Genomic DNA, 25315 nt, shown 5'->3' with positions numbered 1-25315 from the left:
TTTTACATTTTTTTTTTCAGAAAGCCTATAGGCTTTATTGTTTTGTGTTCGTCTCTCATGTTCCATATAATAACATTATTTGTTTTAGTAACACTTGCCAAAAAAAACTGCTTAGAATTACGTTTGGCCAAGTAAAAATACTGATTCTAGTTTTCAGTTTAGTTGTACATAACTGTTGTTAAAATTTAGCCAACGACAACGTCCTATTTACTCCATTTAGTCTGTCTTTCATCAATTCCTTGTTGCTGTTGTTAAAATACATTTCCCACAATTTCAATTTGATGTAGACAAGTGAAAAGAAACATGTGAGTGCCCTTGTTAGTTTTTGTAGCATTATTGTATTTTGGTGACATCGATACAAGACTAATTCAGAGGAAGATTGCCCTTTACTAAAGTTTACTGAAACTCTTTACATTATTACGCAGGAATTATAAATTATTGTTTCTTCTTGATTTGCTGAAAACTAAGAATAAAAACAGTTATAACTTTTAAAATGACTTAACAGATCGACTTCAGCAACCGATATTATGATTTTAAAATTCTCAACATCTAAATATAACCCAAGTCGTATTTTCAATAAAATATATCGAAATATTGCAACTTTTTTTAAACCAGCAACAAGCTTGGCATTACAGATTATTTTCATGGATGATAAAAAAGTGATTAATAATTAGAAATAATAGAGCAGTATGGAATTATTCCTGGAAATGCAAAATTTTCCCGGTGGCAATCTGAATTCCCGAATATTTCCCGGTTTTTTCCCGGTGATTCCGAATTCCCGGCTTTTTCCCGGTTCTCCCGGTTTTCCCGGTTCGCTGGCCACCCTGGTACTGGGAATTGAACCCAGACATTCTCAATATATGGTCTTGCTGAATAGTTGTGCGTGTATTGCCAAATCTATATTGGTCTGTGTCTCAAAAGCTATGATGGATATTTCAAAACTTGCAATGGTCAGAGGACTGTACTCTATTTTGTCGATATTCCTACATTTTGTAGTAGTGGTGGTACCTAAACAGTCTGATAGCTATCATGGGAAAATTCACGTTGAGCAATATATGACGCACCATGAATTCCACGACAGTTCGGCGGCCTGGTTGGACGTCATTAAGCAATTTTGTTTCCGTTATCACCCAATAAACCAATCCAATCGGTGGGGGTAATAATTGATTTTGATGTACGCCCCTCGTGTGAAGATGCACTTGCACAGATAGCAGAGTTGTGGCGCATCTCAAGCCTTTGATTACATTTATGGGACTTTTGATCACTATAAGCGTGAAACAGTTTAAATGTTATATTTTTTACCAGAATATTTATGTTGTTGTAAAAAAGAGTAAAAACCATATCTCGTCAGAATTGACCTTCAAATGAATTCCCCAAACAAACGAACGCCACCGGTTTAGCATTATCCAAAACCGGCCTTTTCTGGTTAAATACCGGTTCAATGTGATTCTCGTTATCACCCCGTCATCGCTTCTCGACGCTTCATACCCGCAGCGGGCGGCGGCGCGGCGAGTAATATCACGTGCTTCGCCGGTCCATTGCGGGGCTGGGTCGATCGCGGTCGGTGCTAATAAACCGTATTGGCCCCTGCTGTATCTTTTGATGCCGACTTCTCACTATCAGCAGAGTGTACTCAGAGAGCTCAATACTCGATTTATCAACACATCCATCGGCTTTATGTAGATATGGGTAAGAAATACAGACAAATAATACGGGAGCGATGATGCCAGGTAAAACGCGAACGAATCACGCGAACTCCCATTTACGAGTGATGTCAGGAATTCCGTGGAAGGCGTTCAGCTGACGTCATCGTGTTTCCGCTGCTGGCCGGTGCGTGCGCGTGGTGTCTATTCGCGACTACGAAGGTTGATGAGCCGGGAAACACTCTTTCTTCCTACGGGGTTTCTTATGGGAGTATGAGTGAAAAAAAAGCAAAAAATCTTCCCTCCTTCACTTTCTCACAGAAAACCGCAAACAAAATCATCACCTTCGTAGTCCCCAATGGAGATCCGCGCGCGCGCTCACATGATGGCTATGCGTCACCGGCTAATGCGTGCGCGTATCGAGTTGTTGTTCGGCCGATGATGGGGAGAGAAGTGGGAGATAGACTTCAATTCTACGGTGACACTTCAATGGGCTGTTCTGTGAATGAATCAGTCTGTGAAATCTGAACTAACAAATTTGATTAAACCGGCGTTTTCAACGGAAGAGGTCGACAAACAAAATCGGGTTGTTGTTGATAAGATCTCGGTAAGTGTGTTAATCGTTACTACCGAAAGCACAAATTCTAGCATGTTTAGCTCTAGAATGTGCGGCAGTGATTAGTATTCATATTAACGCTATGCTGATCGGTTGATCGTTCCGACATTCTACGACAGTGATCCAATTTCAGGTAATCACTAGTTAGGTCCCGGTTTAGACAGTGACCAAGCACAAGTGGATTGCCTTCACCAAGCGCTTCTGATAACTGCTATCAACCGGTGTGTGATGGAGCGCCCAAGCAGTTTGCACAAGTGAATTGGATTAATCTGTCCGCTACCTGTCTACCTATCTCATCAGCTTGCAGCGAAAAGGAGGATTGCGCCACCCGACGACGACAGTCATGTGGCGACCAGTTTCGTACGAGCCACGTCGTTGCAGTATATTTCGAACGGAACGTGACTCTGGCCCGCGGGATATCTCTGTTCGCCAATTACCATGACGCAGTGAATTTGTAATTTACCGTATGCGTGATAATGTTTGCACCATCGTTAAATAAAATTCCAGTTGTACTTGTGAAGACAATGTATTGGTTTTATTTGCAGGCATTTAAGCTATAACTCATATCATAGTAGACTGTGCATAAAAAGTGTTGATTTTCTTAGTTTAACACTTGCATAATGACTAAGTGGCAAACTAGCTCGTGATTTGTCCACGCGCAAACGTCGAAAAGTATCCGTGGTAGAGTCAAAGTCAATATTAACAATTTTTGAATTTATTTTTTTATTTTGACATTGCCTCATGTTGTAGACATTGACACACAAACAAAAGTTATGATAACTATTGATTCTGGAATTTGGTACGGATCGATAGTTTTTCGGAAATCGAAAAAAACGGAGGTTGCGTTCGGGCAAATTCAAGACTTTCTTATATGGCGCTACTCGTAGCTCCTGGATGCCATTGGTAACAATGTAAGTTTTTTTTCTTTGGTCTAAGGATCATAAAGGCCACCGTAATTTTCCTTTTCGATATGCCATGCCAGTTAGTCGCTGATTTAGCGTGTCTTTGCCATTTTTCTCATTCAGCGCATATAATTCACCCAAATCTTATTTTTGGTGGCAGCGATAGCTTTCTTAATCCATGTTAACCTTGGACGACCAGTGGACACCTTCGGGAATAGTTGCCCTTGTTTTTTTTTCGGTCTAAGATCGTTTTACGGTTCTCCTGAACACTCCTGAAATGTCTTTTTAAACATTTGCGCGTGGACAAGTCCCGACTACCGCTGCTACCCCTTCATGGTGCAAACTTTAAACTTAAGTAATCGGATTTTTTTACCCGCAGCCAACTGAGATATGAGTTAGAGCTTACGTGCATGCAATAAAAACCAAGACATTGTGTGTACAGGTGACATGGGTACCTTATTTGTACGATGGTGCAAACATTATCACGCATACGGTAAACAGTGCATTGTCGGGGAGTGTAATTCAGTGAGTTTGGTGGAAACAAGCCAGCTAAATTGTTCGGAGCAACAACTAACTAGCAATTAAAGAAATTTCAATGTCAAGGACTATAGACTCTAGCGATTGTGAGCAGTTGTTCTAGGGTGAGAGTACCATTTTTCGGCTAACTTCTACTAGTCTGCTATAAGTTCTATTAGTGCAGGTGTAAAATTTCGTTTCAAGAACATTTCTGTGGTGAACAAATTTTGCGCCTCAAAAAAGCGAGTCTTCTACCTTACAATCGACGTGCGGGTTTACCGACAGTTATAAATACACACTTACGTATAGCATTGAACGGTTTGACGCTAGTACTGGGTGGGTACTAAGTCGCGTTCTCCTCGAGCTAACAGTCTCTCGCGCAACTTTGTTTCCGCTCATAAATATTCAACTTCAGGGAGGGTGGTAAAACACCACACCGTGTGATTTTTCTTCCTACTCACTTTGCGGTCAGCTGTTGCGGCTTTTCGTTGTAAACGCAAGTATCATATCGGAAGTGATAAAACAAATTAGGGTTTGAAATATAAATCCATTGACACTTGTTTGCTATCAGACCGTAGGCCTTGACCGTCAAATCGACTCTGGCGGTCGATATTTTGAACCATGAGCGTAATCAGAGTGGGCACGGACGAAATATTGGCTTTTTTACGCATGTTTTTCATTGAACTTAGTTTAATACGAAGCTAGTTTCAATGCACGCAATTGCGTTTTGTATTAATGGTTAAAGACACTAATGGCTCCCTGACCCTATTTGCCTCTGAGAACCTCACTACACACCTGTTTTAGACTTTACAGGTGCAGGGGAGATACGACACTCCGGGTAAATATAGCGTGACGTAAATATTTTCGGACACTTGGTAGATAGGAGGCGGTTTGACGTCAAACTTTGCGCCCGTTTGTAAGACCGAATTCCTGGTGTGGTGTTGTGTTTTTACGTCTTGTGTATTTTTTTCCTCTGTTCAATTCGGAGGCCTGGTACGATCCGCGTCCCGTCAGGTCATTCAAAAATAACTTTTGCTTTCTCACCAGACCCGGTGCGATGTTCATTTATTCGGCCGAGAGACTGAAATTGATTAATTGCGTCGTTGAAATGTGTTTGACGAGCCTCAAAAACGGTCACTGTTGCATTGATGGTTGGAAATCCGGTTTTTAAAAAGGCCTGAGAATAAGTGGATGTTGGTATAATAGGGGTTCTCAGTCGCAAAACATACGGTTAGCAATTACTTTGAGATAGGTAGATCATAGGTCATTTTTCGCTTGGTTTTTGTTATTTGATAAGGCCATAAAAAGTACTAGAAATACAAACATGTTTGGGTGGTGAGGATGAAGTCGATACGGATTGATAATTGCAAACATTTTTGAATATTTAGTATTGTTAAGCCTCCGAATACGTTAAGCTTGATTGCTGTGCAACACAAGATCACTACCTTGAAGAATATAGTGTTACGGTCGATCATCGCCAAGTGACTTCCTCTAATTATTGGGTTTCTCTTTAATGTTTAGAATCCACTGAATCATCATTTCCCAGCAAAATTTCACACTAATCAAACTTATTTTGTTTATCTCTCGTGAATCGGACGCCCTGTCATGAACTCAACCGAACTTGTGTATGCCAGCCGCTGCGAAGTCGTGTGCGAAATTCGACTGTGATGATAATGAATTTCGGCCGAGTCTAAATGGGTGCAAATGTCGCAATATGTAATGTTCAATTAAATTCCATACATGTTTTGTAATCTCTTTGAGTTAATAATATACACATTACACATAGACACAGTGAAAAGTGGGTGTGCACGTGTACTATCAGTTCCAGTCAGTCGAGCCCTTTGGCCTCCTTATCTCTGGTAATTCGAATAATCAATGATCCATATGATTGTGATTGGATTGACCACGCTCACAAAACAATTTTTGTTCCTGAACAAACCGCTTGCACAGACACAGCAAATGTTTACTAGTAAAGTCTCAACTGCCGGCGACAGCTGATAATGAATCGAACAACTACACCAAACGTCGTGGATCACTACGCTAGGAAACCATCTTTCTAGTTTGTGTTCATACCGCTCCGCTGTATGTACAAAGCACACCAAACAAGCAGATTTATTGCTTTCTTCAATCACGTTGCGCACGTTGCTGAACTTGTGCTTCGTAGCCACTTCGCAACAACTGTTTAGCATTATTTTGCGACACATCCTAATAAAAGTAAACATTTCGGTATTCCGCTTCTATAACAGACCAAGTGCCGCCAAGGATAGAGGGACACACACAAAGAGAGAGCGAACCCACAACTCGAATTCACAACTTGAATCTTCGGCAACAGGGGGCTATCCGTACTATTCTTGATCGAGCCTAGGATTTTTGCACCACCGAAGCAGAATGCATCGCGCAAGGACAGCTCTCCAGCTTATGGGCCATCCGGCTGGCCAGCAGAGCTTCGGATCCTGGTTGATTCGGAATCCGTCGTCGAAGGTGTGTACATATTTTATAAATGTCTTTTACAATACGCGTTTACCTGTGCAAGTTCTCTTGCTCTCTTCTTTGTAGCTCACCGGTGAACTGGTGGCAGCTTCTTCAGTCAAACTGTACAACTCTGCGGCCGCCGAACCTTTCCTCAATGGCTCGTCGTCCAACTACATCGACGATATGTACAATGCCTGGCTAAGGGATCCAGCTTCAGTGCATGCGGTATGTATACATTGCTTTTCATTTATCTTAAACTAGCTGTCCCCGGCAAACTTTGTCTTACCTACTGCGTTTTTGACGTTCCAAGTCAGAGTCCCCGTTCGAAATGCATGATAAATCCGTTTTCAAAAAATCTCAATTTCTCCATGTTTTTTGCCTCATAAACCTTCCTTGGATGAAAACCAGGCTTGATAATCCTCCTCGAAACCAAAAGAGTTTTGCAACATGCTCTAGAGCGGTGTTTTGTTTTTGCCTCGTCGCGAGGGAGCGAACGAACCCCAAACAGAGAGGCCATTAAAACTGTGCGAGGAAGAGGGGAACGAAAAAAGAGCCGATGATTATTTCGGGTTTTTGAGTGCGATTTTCGCCTCGAGAGTCTTTCTTTGTATGGGAGTGGAACTCGCGAGAGCTTTTTGAGTGTGAGTGGACGTGAGAAACACAACAAGCAATTATGAGTGTTGGACGAACTCCTCGCTGCGCGGCAAGCTCGCGCTCGGTGCTGTTGAGGATTTGCGTTGTGATTTCTGAGTTTTATTTTCACTCCTCAGAAAATCGCCGAAATCGCTTCCTCATTTTCTCGTGAGGGAGTTTCTGTCAAGCCTGGTGAAAACTAACAGAACAAAACAAAGACGACCCTAATCCAACGTTTTGTTCGCGAGTTATGCGCGGTCCCACGTATGCCACTGCATTTTTATGTATATGTATAATCCAGTGGCGTCTCGTAACCTCACTTTTTACCTGTTCAACGACCCTGAAACTTGCATTTGCGGAGAATTTATGATCAGAATCAAATTGAAAATGGACGAAAACGACTATGTTCAAAATTTTCTACAAATTACAAGCCAATATGATGAGAAAATTCAAGAATTTACGTTCGTTGAACAGGTAGATTTAAGGTTAGGGAATCACCACTGCACACTGGGCCAGGAACAGAGATTAGCAAGACAAAACCTCTAGCACATTGGGGCTACGTCCTATCAAGTTGGTGTCTTCGGCAAAGTTGTTGCGTTTTATCTGCGCCTTAAATTGCGCTACGAATTTAGTTCGTAAAACTGTCGCATAGGTGGCACTGCGGTGCTAACTTTTTTATTTTACATCCTAGAGCTCTGGCGTCTTCGGCAAAGTTGTAGAACAAGCAAAAATATGAAAAGTTGTCGAAGACACCAAAACTGTAGCTCTTAAAATAACAAAGTGACATTGAATTTTATAAACGAACGACTTAAATTTTCGGTTTTATGTCATTCTCTTGTTTTTCAGCCTACATGTTGCCATGGCAACAGAAAACAACAATCGCAGTAGTCGAACAAGATCGTACATTTGAAATTGTATTTCACTCTTGCAATAATCATGCGTTTTCAGGAATAATATATTGTATTGTATTACTAGTAGAAATTCCTGTTTAATGTATATGAATGTTATATCGCTAGCTGTCGATGTGCACTTTCCTGATTTTGCCCGAATTAAACGCATTTTTCGTAGGTGAATTCACTTCTAGTATCTTTTATACTTTTGTTTCATGCATTTGAACATCAAATCATAAACAATATCAACAGCAAAACTGAAGAATTTATCAGATAAAAGTTAACAAATTATCCATTCACGGCCTTTGTGGATTGTCATGATAGCGAACAAAAGGTATATTATTTTAATTCACTTATATATTTATTATATTAAGTATGATTGAAGTGAGCAGCATTGGCATGCGGAATATTGCGGGACTTTATTGAACATAAAACTGTCGATGAAGTAGGTGGAATCTTATATGAAAATAAAATCAATTGCCCCGATGGTGAAATGTTTTAAAAGATGCTCATGAAATTTCTCAGCAAACGCATTACGCTTGATATAATAATTAGGGTGTAAGTGTCATAAGTAATCTCACGCTCCCAAATTCATCCTATTTGAAAACAAGCGATCACGGCACCGTTTGATTCCGTTCTTTTTGTTTTTTTGTGTGCTCACTTCTAACAAAAATACAAAAATATGAAACAAAACTCAAACCCGTGATCTTCGTAAAATGAAAATGGGAGCCATATGCTTAAAAAGGGTACGAATACTCTATTAGTGAGATAAAAAAAATCTACCTTTAGCCATTCTGCTATTTTGAAATCGCACAAAACTGTAAAATTGATAATTCGGAAACTTTTATCTGACAAATCTTTTAGATTTTCTGTTGCAGTTGATATTGTTTCAGATTTGACGTGAAAACAGATAAAACAAAGGTAAAGTTGAGACTCATATAAGACGCTGTCAACCACTTTACGCCAACCACAATATCTCAGCTACCTTATATCCGATTCATTTTATTTTTTTAATTCGTTTGGGCTCAAATTAGGCTCCTTTTTAAACTTATAAAATACTGAAAATAAACTTATTTGGATGCACGACAATCTGGAGTTTGCGATGGACGTAAAGTGAGTGGCAGCGTCTTGTAGCAGTCCCGAATGTTTAAAAAGATTCAAGAAGTGAATTTACTCACCTACATGTGTTTCATTCAGGCAAAATCATGAAGGTGCAGATTACGCTATATCACTCATATTTATACACTAAAACAGGAATTTCTACTACTAATACCTAGACATATGTATGTATTATACCTCAAAACGCATGATTGTTGCAAGAGTGAAATACAGTTTCAAACGTACGATCTTGTTCGACTACTGCGATTATTGTTTTCTGTTGCCATGGCAACATGTAGGCTGAAAAACAAGAGAATGACATAAAACCAGAAAATTTAAGTTGTTCGTTCATAAAGTTCAATGTAACTTTGTTATTTTAAGAGCTACAGTTTTGATGTCTTCGACAACTTTTCATATTTTTACCTGTTCTACAACTTTGCCGAAGACACCACAGCTCTAGGATGTGAAATAAAAAAGTTAGCACCGCAGCGCCGCCTATGCGGCGGTTTGCGAACTATATTCCAAGCGCAATTTGAGGCGCAGATAAAACGCAACAACTTTGCCGAAGACACCAGCTTGATAGGACGTAACCCCAATGTGCTAGAGGTTTTGTCTTGCTAATCTCTGTTCCTGGCCCAGTGTGCACTGGTATAATCAGTGCTTGGGCTTTTCAATTGATTGTGGAGACATGTTAGTTGATGAAACCTTAGAGTATTTATCCTAAATCTTGTCTACAAATCGCCTAGACGCCTAATAATATTTTTTTTGCGTTTATTAGGCCGGAACAAATATCATTTTCTTCTTTTGTCACTTTGCTCGTTGACTCGTCAAGGAGGGGGGGGGGGGGGTTGGATGATAAATAATAAATGTATTTGATGAAAAATTACCCAAACAATTAGGCAAAATCATAAAACTTATCGGGTTTGTTGAAAAATTTTCTCGGTATAGTCGGTATTTCACTTTATTTTTTTTTTAATTTCTTGCATAATTTATTTGTGTCCCCCCTCAAAATGTCGAATCCCGACCAAAATTTTCCGAGAGGAGGGGGGAGGGTGACATAAGAGAAAATCGAAATTTGTGTCGCCCTTATAGAGATTTTAAACAAGAAGGGTTCATTCGCCTCTTAGTAAATAAATATTACAACTATTACAATAGTTCAAATAAACTACTTTTCCTTAAAAACATTAACAGTTTGGTTTCCTCAGATTTTGAATTGCTACGTGTGATTTGAATGTTACTGTTGATGCCGATTTTGTTACGAAGGTCATCGTATTTCTAGACGATCTCTGGAGGAATAATGAAATAAATTTAAGTTGAAAATCCCTGGAGGAGTCCCAGAAGCAATTTCTGGATGTGTCCTGTCGGGGAGTTTTGGGGTTTGGGGATGTTTCTGTGTCGAAAATACTTTCAGGGGGGTTTCAATAAGTTTCAGGCGATTCTAGAATCATTCCAGTGGGTTCCAGAGAGTTTCAAGGGTGTATTCGGAGGGATTTCAAGGGTGTCTTAGGGCTTCCAGTACTGCCGTGTGCAGCATAGTTGTCCCATGTTAATAGGGATTCCCATAGAACATGGGACAACTATGCCGCACACGGCAGAGTAGTTATCAAGGAGGTTTAGGAGCGTTTTGGCGCCTCAGGGAGTTTCAAGAGCGTTTCAAAGGATATCAAAACATTTTGAGAGGCGATTTAGGGCAATTTCCAAGGGGTTTCATTGACGTTCCAGGAGGTTTCAAGAGCGATAAAAGATAAATATGGCTCCAAGGAGATTCTATTGGGTCGTAGGGGTTGAAGGGGGTTTACAGGGCCACCAGTGTTTGGAATTTTATCGCGAGTTGCTGGGTGGTCTATACTCAACTTACGTTGCACTCGACGAATGTAACAAAAGGTGAAGCGACGTGCTCGGGAACGCTTCCCGCAATGCTACTCATTCTCTTGCCCGACTCGATACGAGAGCGCAATGAAGAGAGATGGTGCTCGGCGACGTCAATGAAAGCGAAGCATTCGGCAGCAATATTTTATGTCAGAATACTGTCATAACTCTTGATTTTTAAGGCAACACAACGTGCAATATCATAAATACAATTAAATTAAATGGTATGCTTTTTAGAGCGAAAATGCGTTAAATAATGATAAAAATAACGTATATTCACAGTCGTTTCAAGACAACGATAAGAGAGCATCAGAAAGTATTATACTTGACACACATGTGATACAGGAATCACTGTACAATTGCGCTTGAAATGAGTGCAACACTGATTATTATCTCCGTTCAAGTCAGTCTTGTTAGCATTTTCTTGACACTGCGTACCGTTTCACGTGTATCACACTCGTATCACATGTCTGTCCGGGTTGGCGATGCCCACTTATCGTCGCAGCTTTTGTATACCTGAGCGAGTATCGGAGTATCTGCTTTATAGTCCTTCGTGAACCATGCAACTCGACAAAAGAACAAAAGCGCGCCTGGTAATTGAAACAGAGGCAACAGAAGGGAAGACAAACTGCCGAGTGGTTCATTTATCATATCGGCTTTCAAACACTGTGCCGTGTGCTTGAGTTCTTTTGTCTCCCGAACTCTGCCCAAGAAGGATGAACGAAACGATGCGCATGGATGTGGTTGTGAATGTTCTCGTCATCGGCGTCATGTTTTGGTGTCGACGATGTAGGCCCCTGCCACTCAGTAACTCGCGATAAAATTCCAAACTCTGGCACGGCAAAATTATTGTGTAACACATAACCCATTGTACGTACTCGCCTCTTTCGAATTAGTTGTGCTGTCTCGTAGTAGGCTAGCGTGAGCGACACGCAAAGACTCCGAAAAAATCCCGGGAGTCACAATTTCGGGCGGAATGCATGGAAAAATCCCGGCAAGAATCATTGGGGGAATGCCGAGAGAAAATCCGAGAGGAATCCTTGGAAGAACGTCAGGAAAAATCTCGGAACGAAACTCTGAAAACCCCTAAAAAAATACTGGAGAAAGGATTCGGGAGATATCCCGAAAAGAAACCGGGAAAAATAGTTGTGTGACAGTAGATTTAATGTTATAGGGGTAGGCGGGGCATAATGAGCAGCTTAAGCATTTTGCCATCAAATCCAGTAAATTATGTGCATCCAATGTGTAATTTTAACGTTCAATCCTCATTTGAACCTTAACTGACAAAAGCTAATCGTTGAAATTCCGAATAAAGTTTAAAATGTTGTAAAATTTTATGTTTTTAAAAACGTATAAAATCGCAAGTTGCGTTTTGGGGGTGGGGCATAATGAGCACCCTAGGTGGGGCAGAATGATCAATGCCAGTTTTGTACACAATCAAATGCTAATTGTCTATTCTTGTCAATGATAAAGCATACCGGCAACAATCAATGAGAATTTGAAGGGATTACGGGGTTTAATTAGTAAGGAACTGTGGGGTTCTAAGAAGTCTTCTATTGAGGAATTTTTAAACGGTGATAATATACATATACTGAAATTTTCAAGCTAATAAATTGAAAGTTACAGACAAAACCTTACTATATGCATCAAAACAGAGAAAACCAAAACTAAAATTTGTTTGTTGAACATGTTTACCATTTTCTTTATTTTTTTACCATTTGCTCATTTTGCCCCACCCTACTACCAATTCTTTGAAGCATATTTTTTCAACAAAATAATTATACAAATAGTTGAAAAGTGTTACAAATACATTTCATTGGTCTAGGGAATATCAAGAAAATCGATAGATGCCCACTTAGTTGTGATTTCGATTCCCAAAACCTTATTTTAGGTCTCCTGATTCTTATAATATTTTCCCAGTACATGACCACTTTACGCATTTTGATTAATTTTTCAAGGTAAACGGATTTTTTGACTAATGTTTTGTCATCAACTCATTGGATTTTACATGATTAGGCTACAATCAAGCAATTTGTTTTGTTAATTTGAAGATTTACAGTGAAAATACAAGGTGCTCATTATGCCCCACCTGCTCATTATGCCCCGCCTACCCCTAATACCGGTCGGTCAGCAACGACCCACAACGCATCAAGCAATCAAAGTAGGCATGGCACTTCAGCCACCCGCGTCGTCGTCTCCGTCACAACAACGTCGAAGTGCAAAAGATACGAAGCATTCCAACAGCTCCCGCTTGCTTGCAACGAATCTAAAGCGCACATTTGGCGATCCTGCCGGATTAAATAATTAGTAAACCTAGTGTAATTAAATGTGGGCAAGCGGGGGCATTGGAAAAGAAGTATATGTGAAATTGTGGATAATTTTCATTTAAAATTTTAGTGCAAACAGTTGAGTGAGTGTGTTTTTTTTCCCTAATCTAACCATACTTCTTGGGAGTTCCGGAAGGTAGGATGAACTGAAGGGTGTGTGACCTGCAGAATTTGGTGAGTCATTTGTTTTATTATCTTGATTTGAAGCCCCAAACCGATCGCTGAGAAGTGTGAATTCGAATGTTCCCCTATTGTAGAGGCGCTGAGTGAGATAAAAAAGAAAATAGTTTGTTTACATAAAAGACCATTTTGTTGTCTTCAAAATTTACTGATATTTTGTACCAGTAGTTGGTATTTTTCATTGGCAATGGCTTTTAATACCATCATTCTCGATGCCTACGTCGACAGGCACCGGATTAGTCGGCTAAAATAAAATCCGGAAGATTGCCCGCCGAAGGTATAGCAAGAGCTCCTAAAATTATTCACATAAATTGTTCTTAAATACCTACCGGATCTAAGCGCACCTGAAAGAGAATTAAATTTTCTTTTCAAAAAGTGCTCGTTTGGTTTTCTACGAAGCGGAATTCAATATAAAAAAGTGAAAAAAATGCACTTTGCCTGCTGTGCCATGGCACCTTTTTATTTGCGGAGCCACTCTTTTCATAGGGATCTTATACCTTCCACCAGAGAAAAGAGTGATCGTTAGCTTCCGGAAAATAAGCCCATCACGATTACGTTCCCTGAAAACAAAGTCTAACTCTTTCGGAGATCCAACATGTTTTGAAGGTTTTCATTATTTTCATCGTCAAATTATGTTGTCTAATGTCTAATTTGGCCATCGAAATGTTAAATCTGGTTCTAGCGAATTAGACTGCAAATCTTAACTATTCAAGGTTGCTAACCTGATAGCATGCTAACCTCAATCCAACATTTCCACCAACCGGGCTTCACTATTCATGGGAATAGTGGAACTGAATCCAGACCCGAATGACTTTCGTTCAGTTAAAAGGTCCTATAACTAAATTAATAATAATAGTGGAATTGAATGCAAAACTAATATAATACAACCGAAGGAATCAATATTTCTACCATTCCCATCTTAAAAGTTTGCTGGATGGGGCTTGTAAGTATGCAAATGAAAAAAAAATTCCTCCTTCATATTTTGGTGATTGAAGCATAACAAAAAAATCGAAACGGCATCGGCTCGATAGTTTCATTACCGATGTAGAGAGGTCCAACGGTATGTTTTCATTTGCCCTTGACTTCCAATTGGCGTGCATCGTTATGTGATAATCTTCAAAGAACTTTGTGTTATTGACTACATTATTATTTGTTTTGGCGCATCAATCTTCAGTTTTACAATCTGTAGTAAGAAATAGCAGAAAAAAGTTCAATATTTGGATTGAAACTGTTTAAGGCATATCCACATTTTGATGCGCCTCAAAGGCTAACTAGATGAAAGTTTCATCAAACAGTACCTAACAATTTACAGAGCCTCATATGGGATTACAATAAATGAGTTAGTGGTTATCATATTTTCCAACCACGAGGAGAACTTTATATTGCTGATTTGTTTACTTACTACCACAAATCATACTGCTAAGTCTGTCTATAAACGCAACAGGAACAACAAATTGTATTTGAGAGGTCATGAGGATCAAGTCACTGATGGCACTTAAAACTTTACAACATTTAAAGAATTTCTGTGTTCTCAAGATAAATGTATTCTAGACCTTTAAGAGAGTTCTATCAAAAAACTCTCCCACGTTAGTATTATATTTCACGTTGTAGCGTGATGTAAGAATTTGGGCAGTTTTTTTTTTCTTTACTTTTATTCTTGAGAGGAGGGTGGATGTGTGACAGTAGATTTAATGTTATAATACCGGTCGGTCAGCAACGACCCACAACGCATCAAGCAATCAAAGTAGGCATGGCACTTCAGCCACCCGCGTCGTCGTCTCCGTCACAACAACGTCGAAGTGCAAAAGATACGAAGCATTCCAACAGCTCCCGCTTGCTTGCAACGAATCTAAAGCGCACAATAGTTTCAGAAGGTGATTTACCTCTCTGTTAGCTGTTCTTTTTTCAATAATCTGGCTCTATCTTTCTATCACTCAGCTCAGACAAATGTCCAACATTTACAGAACCATCTTGATGAGACATGCTTACTAGTTGAGCGAAGTGGTATATTTACTAGTAAGCACTTACATTTTCCGCCGTCTTGCCTCTATCTGGATAACTGACACTGAGGAAGATTACACGTGGTAATACGCGTATCTGTCAAAGGATAAGCAAAAGAGGGCTAAATCAAAGGGTACAATAACTGATTACACTCATTCGAAGAGGGTATTCTGCTTAGAGGGTTCGAAAAGTCGGTACAAGAGAAATAAATTCTAAATAAATTCGTTTGCCATTCATCTCTACCCGAGTAAGCAGACGTTGAATACCCTCCCCACACTTCAATTGTCTTTACTATTTAAACAACCAATTCTTTCACGGTTCATTTCTTTCCATTCCAGTCCTGGGATGCGTACTTCCGCAACAATTCGTACGAAGCGCCACCATCGCTGGCCCCGATCCCGCGAAATCACGTTCCCGCATCTCAATACCTTGGCAGTGCAGTGCCGGCCCTGGCGAGCGGCAGTTCTGCCGTCGGTACACGCATCGATGACAAACTTATCGATGACCATCTGGCGGTGCAGGCCATTATCAGAAGTTACCAGGTAATTTGGTGCCGCGCGGTCCGGTTCGTTTTTGTGCAGTTGATTTTTTTTTATTAAAAATACCTCCCCCCGTTTGGTTCCATTTTTTGTTTCCATGTAGTGTCCCTACAAGTTTTTTTTAAATTATAGCCTTAACTCCTGACTACTGCCACCACAGTATAGATTTATTGTCCTTGATTTTTATTTGTACTAAACATTTTAGGAAACAGTAACATAATGGCACAGTTTGTTAGTTTTGAAATTATATGTCTGTGTGTTTTAAAAACAGAAAAGGATCAGGAGATAGCAACTCATTTTTAATTGTGCCTTTCGTGAGAAAGTCAGATCAGTGTCGACCTTACTTGTACTAGTGAAATCGTACTGCATGCAACAATAGTGTATTTTTTCAGGATGTGCTTTTTTAATTCTTTCTCCGGATGCACGGGTCGTCGGTCGTACACGATAAACCACATTCCACAATGATTCTTAGCTCCAAATACTGCTGCCGGTGTTGTATGTCATCTTCATTATTGAAGAAAACTAAAAGAGCGGTTGATAGATTAGATTTTCATTTTTGTGTATCCCAAAAGTCAGATGGGTCAACATGCACTCCTTAGGTATTTTCACAATAACTTGTTCACAAGACACGAATCCCTACAAGTTTACGAGCGTTTTTTCGTAAATTGTAACTGTAAGAGTGTGTCGATCATTATGTGTCTTGACTTAGCCTAAAATATACTGAAAATTATATGTATAATATATGCTATACTTGATCTCTGGATATCAGTTCCTAAAAGTCGTTTTTTTTAATATTCTTGGAGTCTCTCCCAAGAAGTTGTAAAATCTCTTTTTATGTTCATAACGAATCGACGCTCTGTTACAATAATTGAAATCATCACCAACAATGAATGCCCGCAATACCTACATTCGTTTCTCGTGAACTTCATTTTTATCATTTTACAATTAGTAGCACCTCCCTCTTCCAAGAAGCACCTGGTGCAGTACAGGTCAGAAACACTTAGTATACAGCTTACATAACCATAGGTCTCAGGAAGTCTCCGTTGTTCTAAAGTTGACGCCCATCTGTTTTTATCAGGAAACGTACTACTTCTGTTTCGAGCAAAATCCCTGCCATCCCGTTCCTAATGTGCTTTTCTAAATTATTACTGAACCAACAAACAATCACTTCACCCAACAGTCTCGTGGTCATCTGGTGGCGGATCTCGATCCGCTGGGTATTCTCAATGCCGACGTTCAGCGGGACCTGGAACATAATCTGCGTGCGAACGAAAAAGTCACTCGCTCATACATGAACTTTGGTAATTTTTCTTTTTTCACACTTTCTATTCTAAACCTACACTTTTATGTTGTATAATTGGCATTTACTTGAAATTGAGATTCGGAATTAGCTCTTTTCTTAAATATCTTGGACCTGTCGTTGTTGTGGGTTCGATGTTTCGCAACAAATAACATCGATACTCTAGCAGCCATTCAGAAAATATTGAAACTATTCTATAGAATCGGGTGTGCTTTTACCGCAAAGGCTAACGTGTTGTAGTGTGATGGGTGGTCAACTTAACCTAGAAATAATAAGGTATGCTACTTCCAGCTCATAACAACAGCGGCGGAATGTGCAGTGCGTTGTGGTGAACAATGTTTGAACTATGTGATCGTGTATTCGTAGTGTACTGTGGCGTCTATTAATCGTTTGTCCTGTTTTACACCTGCTAATATAGTTTGTTTTTAGTTACTGACATTAACATCCCTAGCAAATACCCCTAGATAGAGCACAATCCCAGAACACCTCTAACAGAAATCCTCGATGAAAGATTTGTGTGCCGACCAATAAATATTGATTTCTTCTCCTATTTTTATCCCGTTTCGTCACAAAATGCGCACTATTCATGGATTTACTGACAAAACGATCACGACTTCCCCGTGCTCTTCGCGTTTCTGCCAAAATTCCTAACTCTGAATGACTTTGAACTTACGTGACTGCATAACTAATCGATAACTGGACGCATACCAATTCCAATCTGATTCGCCAAAACTAAAAACCAAAAAACCGCATAATTGAAATTCTTCCAAATCAACCACCACAGATTCGGGGTCATAACATTTCAAAACTAGACCCGCTCGGCATTAGTAACGTGGACCTAGACGATAGAATTCCAACGGAATTACTGTACTCGTCCTACCGTTTCGGTGAGTATCAACAACTGCCACTCTGTGTAATCCAACAATCCCGATAAAATAGAATCACCTCTAGTATTGGGTCTACCTCGGTTTGGGATGATGTCTTCTTGGCGTGGTAACATCTGGCATAAAGCCATTGGACAGTGTCGTCCTTTGGGATGATAGGTCGTTTGGTACGATATTCATTTGACAATTAACAAAATTAATGATACATAACGCTATGAAGAGTGTTTGGAACATACGTTCAAAATTAATAGGCTTTTATCATGTTTTTCAAAATTCACCAAAATCTACCATTTTCTGTCTGATTCGGCTTTATTCATTCGTAAACGTCATTAATTCCACAGGTGTACCAAACGACTATTATGCCAGATGGAAGCTTTCCCAAATGGCCTCATTACAAACAGAGTAGAACCGTAGTTTTATAGATCTGGATATTTAGAAGTCCTGGAATCGTTTCTCTCTCATTTTATCAATCGCAAACAGCGACTTCCATCACTGCCGGTGGAAGCATAACTGTCCCTTGTGCATTTTTGGCAATTTTAAGTTTTTGCAGCTCATTAACATGAATCGTAGTGTACTATTACAGGGAAATTAAAACAAGTCACTTGTTCCGCAAATTGTCGAAAAATGCAACGTCGGTTTGCCAAATTCTCAAAAGTGGACGTTTCATTGCAAATTTTATTTAACTTTAAAATCGCTCTTAAACAAAAATTAGTGCTCAAATTAGAAATTGGTAGATGTTAGAAAGCGATTCGGTACTCATTACTTCATAGTTGAGGCAATTTACTTTTTCGAGCTTTGGACGCGATTTTCTCTATTGTTTATTTTTGCACATGGGACAATTGTGCGTCCACCGACAGATCACTCCTTAAATGGCTGTCATATAAAGTGGATACACACTTCTAATATTAGTTGTGATGACTCAAAATTTTGCATTTTAAATCTAAATTAGATGCACATTGTCATCTTCTAAAATTTTACTAAATTTCTTAACTAAATTTTACATTCAATCTGATAATAGGTGCTAAATTTCAATACAATTATGTGTAACTGATTATTGAATGGTATACACTTACAATCACTACGTCGATATACAAAAATACGTAGACTAGTATTGGAATTAAGCAGCTTCTAACTGGGTATAGTATCTTCTGAGCACGCTATTTTACCAAGTAATTATACTAATGCTACAACAGAAAGTTTGGCTAAACTCATTTGGCTTTTGATTGATTGTAATCTGTGAAAGTGTAATAAATATGATTATACTTGTTTTAAAACTGTCACGATCAAAATGTTCGTTCGTTGAACAGATTTTTGAAATTTTAACTTGCATTCAAAAATGTTTATGCAACGCTAAGTTAAAATTCAAAGTTTACTGAGTTCAAAAGTGAAGTTAGCGTGCTTATAATCAATTGAAAATTGTATTGGTAATGATATCTATTCGTCGTTGAAATTAGTAAGCAACAATTGACGAAATTTGCATGACCAGGTGAATCGTTTCTTATGCACTGGACTTTGTAATAGCACCCAAAACGTGCGAAAATGCACACTTGTATAAACACAAATTCCTTTTACTGAGCATTACCTATTACCTATTATTCTTCTGTTGGATTGTGGAGTTGCTCATTTCTATGTAGTGTTGGACCAAAAATTACGAAAGACTAGTTGTTTCCAATATCAATATCAAACACTGACCGGTTATTGAACCTGTAAATCGACAATGATTTTTCATAAGGCCCTAACTGACTTGAGCACTTTCATCCAATCTTAAAGGTATCTGACGCCCACCTTCAATTTCGGTCAGTTAAAATCTGGAGTTTTATCACCGACGAAGTTTTTTCGCCAAAACACTTCCTTCTGAGATTACCATTCTCAATGGAATCAGCTAGAAGTTGTTTTCAACGCAAGTTTCGATTGTGTAATAGCTTCGATTATAGTTCTCACGCCTTCTCATCAAATTTCGAATGAATGGTGAAGTGACTAGGGAATAACAATGTCTCAGCAAAACAGCATCGTCACCTTCACAATGTAAATTAATTTTATTGAGTACTAGCTGTCCCGGCAAACGTTGTCTTGCCAAGCTGTGGTGGTTTGACAACTGTTGAGCTCATAACGTCACCGCACTCTAGATTGGTTTTATTTCGATCGTGTTGATTTCCTTCCCAGCACACGAAAATCAGTATTTTAGCAATTTTCTTACTTTTCTAGTTTATTTTCATAACTTTTTATACATATAAACACAGCCACCATGAATACGAATCGAACCGTGCAAGAGTCATGCTGATCGGTTCACCCGTTCGTGAGTTTTGTTGCCTCAAAGGTACATCAAACTCATTTTTATATATATGCTAGCGCTTAATTTAAACACATCGATAATTGCAACAAATGTGTGCGTTTTCAATTTCCTGTTGTATATTTGTTATAAAGGGTACAACAACCACAAAATTGACATAGTAGACTAGTCTCATGAATATGAACCCATATACAATGATTTTATCCATTCACTATTTCAAATTCCCTGGAAATTGAAGGGGGGCGTTTTGCCCCGTGGGGGCGCATTATACCTGTTTACCCTGTTGTATACCTGTTTACTATAGATGGTCCATTGCAGGAATTTATGCTGGCCTGCTTACTCTCATCGAAAATTTGACGTTTGAGAGGTGCCGGCACCGCTCAAACGTAAAATTTTCTGTGAGAGTAAGCAGGCCAGCATAAATTCGTGCAGTGGACCATAGTGCAATGTCAGCACATGCTTATCGCTGGCACTCGGACAAGTCTGTTGCAGTATTCCACCTTTATCAATCAGTCTGGGTAGTACCAAAATAGGGTGACAATGGGTATTATCGGCAGGTTTGTTCTCTTCGTCATGGGGGGTTTTTGTCGGCCAAATTTCCTGAAACTTGGTCGTATAACTTAGCTTGGTTAAGAAGGATTTGAGGCAACTCTGAGTTCAACAGCTTTCAACCACCCCCCCCCCCCCCCCCCCCCCCCCCATGACGAAGAGAGCAAAACTGTGCTCAATTAATAACTGACCGAAAGGATTCTTGGCAAACTGGTAGACGTTTGACATAATTGCCATATCTTTTTTTTTGTATTAGTTTCTGGAACAAAAACAAATCTAAGACTCTTCATATCCGTTGATGCCTCCATTTTACGGTTTTCTTGAAATTGAAAATGAACAAGGATTTACTGAAATTCTCTTGGAAACATACACACAATTTTAACACGCACAACCGACAAATAGTGAACCAGTGAACTGCGAAACACTCTGAAATCAATCAACAGTGAAAGTTACAGTTTCAAAACAGCCCCATTGTCGACATTACGCTGGTTGGACAGTAAAGTATCGTAAGAACATTCCCGCATCACACTTGTTGATTCGCTGAATAACTACTGCACTCCATTTCGTCGGTACATGTCGCCATTTACCACCACTACCAACAACCACCCTGTACGTACTACACCCGATTACCTACCCTACCCTAACCTTCTAAACGTTGACATTGAACACACTGACACTACAGTTTCAATTTTTTTACTTTTTGAGATAAGCGGATGCTAATGGGCTTAAGTGAAGAAGATTATAAGACTGTGTTGACAATGATACAAAGTAAGAAAATGACCTCGGTTTTGTTCAGTATAATTATGTTTGTTATTTCTGTTTCCAACACTCTCTTCCATTGCCAGTTGTTTCTGTGTTCTGTTAGATTATTAGTTTCCTTCCAGTTTAAGTTCTGTTATTTCCTATTTTTGATGTAAATATATTTCCTTTTGTATATATATTTTATTCTATTCTTCTGTTTCAATTATGATTATTATTTTTGTAACCTCTAAGCTTATACTAATTTACGATTGCTTTTAGAAACCCTTTTTTGTTATTTTCTATTGGTTCATTCCCTCAAAATTGAATTTCCTATTATTTTTCTACTCGAGTTGGACACATTGGACGTTCTCCCACTCTGGAGCTAGTGTAGATGCACAAGTGTGAAGATTGTAATTACGCTTCTCTAACGCTTGGAACTTTCGTCTCATTGCACCTGCTCGGCTGTACTGTACATAACTAATTACGAACTATAGCAAGAACTGTTCAAGACTCTTACTGGTACGAAATTTTCGCGGGAAGTACACCCAATCAAAAGATCATCCGATATCATCTCTTGGTACTACTACCACATCACACTCCGAATTTCAATTATAATGTTTATAGTTTTATACTTCTTCCTGACTGTCCTTGTATATGCTCCTGGAAACTAATATCGGTTATCGTTCTATGTGTCCCCAATAAACCCCAATCGCGCAGAGGAAGCCGACATGGATCGTGTCTTTAAGCTTCCCAGCACCACCTTCATCGGTGGCAAGGAAAAGTTCCTACCGCTGCGTGAAATCCTGAGCCGACTGGAACGTGCCTATTGCAACAAGATCGGAGTTGAATTCATGTTCATCAACTCGCTGGAACAGTGCAACTGGATCCGCGAGCGCTTCGAAACGCCCAACATCATGAACTACACGAGCGAAGAGAAGCGGCTTCTGTTGGCCCGTCTGACACGTGCCACCGGATTCGAGGCCTTCCTGGCCAAGAAGTTCTCGTCGGAGAAGCGTTTCGGTCTCGAGGGGTGCGAAATTATGATCCCGGCCATGAAGGAGGTCATCGACGTTTCCACTCGGTTGGGCGTGGAGTCGATCATCATGGGCATGCCGCATCGTGGCCGCTTGAACGTGCTGGCCAACGTGTGCCGCAAGCCGTTGAACCAGATCTTCACCCAGTTTGCCGGTCTGGAGGCCGCTGATGATGTAAGTAGGGGGTAAAATTGAAACTAAATTATCCACAAGGTTTATGAATAGTCTACTCTAGAATACTTATTTTCAATATCTATGTTTGAATAGTCCTATTTGGATTTCACGCAGTTTTCTAATGCTGCAACAGTTTAACCAACTTCATTCTTCATCCTGCAGGGCTCCGGTGATGTCAAGTACCATTTGGGTACGTACATCGAGCGTCTGAACCGCGTTACGAACAAGAACATCCGGCTGGCCGTTGTGGCCAACCCGTCCCATCTGGAGGCCGTCGATCCGGTCGTCCAGGGCAAGACCCGTGCCGAACAGTTCTACCGCGGTGACGGCGAGGGTAAGAAGGTTATGTCCATCCTGCTGCACGGTGACGCCGCCTTCTCCGGCCAGGGTGTCGTGTACGAAACGATGCATTTGTCCGATCTGCCGGACTACACTACCCACGGTACGGTTCACATTGTCGTGAACAACCAGATCGGTTTCACCACCGATCCACGTCACTCACGTTCCTCACCATACTGTACGGACGTGGCTCGCGTCGTGAATGCTCCGATTTTCCACGTCAACTCGGATGATCCGGAGGCTGTGATGCACGTGTGCCGAGTGGCTGCTGAATGGCGTGCCACCTTCCACAAGGACGTCATTATCGATCTGGTCAGCTACCGTCGCAATGGTCACAACGAAATTGACGAGCCCATGTTCACGCAACCTCTGATGTACAAAAAGATTCGCGGTATCAAGCCGGTCTTGGATATCTACGCCAATCAGCTGATTGCCGAGGGATGCGTGACGGCCGATGAGGTCAAGAGCGTCAAGGATAAGTATGAGAAGATCTGTGATGAAGCTATGGAGCAGGCCAAGGTCGAAACCCACATCAAGTACAAGGACTGGCTTGATTCCCCCTGGTCTGGATTCTTCGAAGGCAAGGACCCTCTGAAGGTTGCCCCGACTGGAGTTATCGAGGAGACCTTGGTGCACATTGGCAACCGTTTCTCGTCTCCACCTCCCAACGCTGCTGAATTCGCCATCCACAAGGGTCTGATGCGTGTGCTGGCCGCTCGCAAGGAAATGGTCGATAACAAGTCTGTTGACTGGGCTCTGGGTGAAGCTATGGCCTTTGGATCACTGCTGAAGGAAGGTATTCACGTGCGTCTCTCCGGACAGGACGTCGAACGTGGTACCTTCTCGCATCGTCATCATGTCCTGCACCATCAAACTGTCGACAAGGCTACCTACCGACCATTGTGCCATCTGTATCCCGATCAGGCCCCCTACACCGTGTGCAATAGTTCCCTTTCCGAATTCGGAGTCCTCGGCTTCGAGCTTGGCTATTCAATGACCAACCCGAACGCCCTGGTCATCTGGGAGGCCCAATTCGGTGACTTTAACAACACCGCCCAGTGTATTATCGATCAGTTCATCTCGTCCGGTCAGTCCAAGTGGGTCCGCCAGAGTGGGCTGGTGATGCTCTTACCTCACGGTATGGAAGGTATGGGCCCTGAGCATTCGTCCGCCCGCGCCGAACGATTCCTGCAGATGTGCTCCGACGATCCGGACTACTTCCCGCCAGAGTCGGAGGAATTCGCCATCCGACAGCTGCACGACATCAACTGGATCGTGGCCAACTGCTCGACGCCGGCCAACTACTTCCACATCATGCGCCGACAGATCGCCCTGCCGTTCCGCAAACCGTTGGTGCTGCTGACGCCCAAGTCGCTGCTGCGTCACCCGGAGGCCCGAAGCTCGTTCAGCGAGATGACCGACGGAACCGAATTCCAAAGGTGAGTGATGGCGATTTCCTGGGTCTATCAAAAACTATCATTCATTTTTTTTACTTTTATTTCTACAGAATCATCCCAGATGCCTCCGCTGCTTCTGAGAACCCATCTTCGGTGAAGAAACTGATCTTCTGCTCCGGAAGGGTATACTACGATCTCGTCAAGGCACGCCGAGAACGCAAACTCGACAGCGATATCGCCATCAGCAGATTGGAACAGGTAATGAAGCTCTATCTCCCACTCTGTAGTCTCTCAACCTTTTCAACTTGTCAATTCTTGCTCCGCTGCCAGATCTCTCCCTTCCCGTACGATCTGATCAAGGCCGAGTGTGCCAAATACCCGAACGCGGAGCTGGTGTGGGCCCAGGAGGAACACAAGAACCAGGGCTACTGGACGTACATTGAGCCCCGCTTCGACACCGCAATCAACTCGACCCGCGACCTCAGGTAAGATTTGCTTTCTGCTCATTTTTGACCACCAACAACCCAACTACTTTTACTGCCAGCCTCGTCAGAGGAGGCCCCCGCCAGTCATGTAAATCCATCCATCCAACCAACCACCACTACAACCACCACAAAAAATCCTTCTCTCATTTGCTCCTGCCATTCCTGCCCATGGTTGGTATCATGCATATTTGGTAGAAATTTTTGGTTTTTGGCAATTTGGCTAGAAAGTACGGATTCCAAATTTATCCCGAACACAAAATTATCAACTTGTTTTTGGACCAACCGACAAAACCTGCTCTCGTTCCTCTTCAAACCGTTTCGCTTTATCTTCCAAATCGATAATGGCACAACTTTCACCTACGCACCCTTTTTCTTATTGATCTATATATTGATATTTCGTTCATTCTCTACTATACGCTGTCTTGTCTGTATATCT

At 40.9% G+C, this 25315-nt stretch overlaps 1 protein-coding gene across 7 annotated transcripts in view; it reads left to right on the top strand.

Moving 5' to 3' along the window:
- Positions 1–25315, top strand: part of LOC109426592 (2-oxoglutarate dehydrogenase complex component E1) — an 89104-nt gene that overhangs the window by 28056 nt on the left and 35733 nt on the right. For 3 of the 7 annotated variants that reach the window (XM_062853593.1, XM_062853597.1, XM_062853594.1), the window contains exons 2-10: positions 5924–6158; positions 6234–6374; positions 15486–15689; positions 17771–17873; positions 21415–21477; positions 22168–22658; positions 22821–24436; positions 24505–24652; positions 24725–24879. In XM_062853593.1, coding sequence (XP_062709577.1) covers positions 6066–6158; positions 6234–6374; positions 15486–15689; positions 17771–17873; positions 21415–21477; positions 22168–22658; positions 22821–24436; positions 24505–24652; positions 24725–24879 — 3014 coding nt within the window. In that variant the 5' untranslated portion in view covers positions 5924–6065. Of the gene's footprint in view, positions 1–5923; positions 6159–6233; positions 6375–15485; positions 15690–16866; positions 16988–17770; positions 17874–21414; positions 21478–22167; positions 22659–22820; positions 24437–24504; positions 24880–25315 lie in introns of all 7 variants that reach the window. The other 4 variants (XM_062853598.1, XM_062853595.1, XM_062853600.1 and 1 more) reach the window with 3 other exon arrangements.

This window comes from Aedes albopictus, chromosome 2 (genome assembly GCF_035046485.1).
Source record: "Aedes albopictus strain Foshan chromosome 2, AalbF5, whole genome shotgun sequence".
In the NCBI taxonomy this organism is placed as follows: domain Eukaryota; kingdom Metazoa; phylum Arthropoda; class Insecta; order Diptera; family Culicidae; genus Aedes; species Aedes albopictus.
This window is presented reverse-complemented; position numbering and strand designations above follow the sequence as displayed.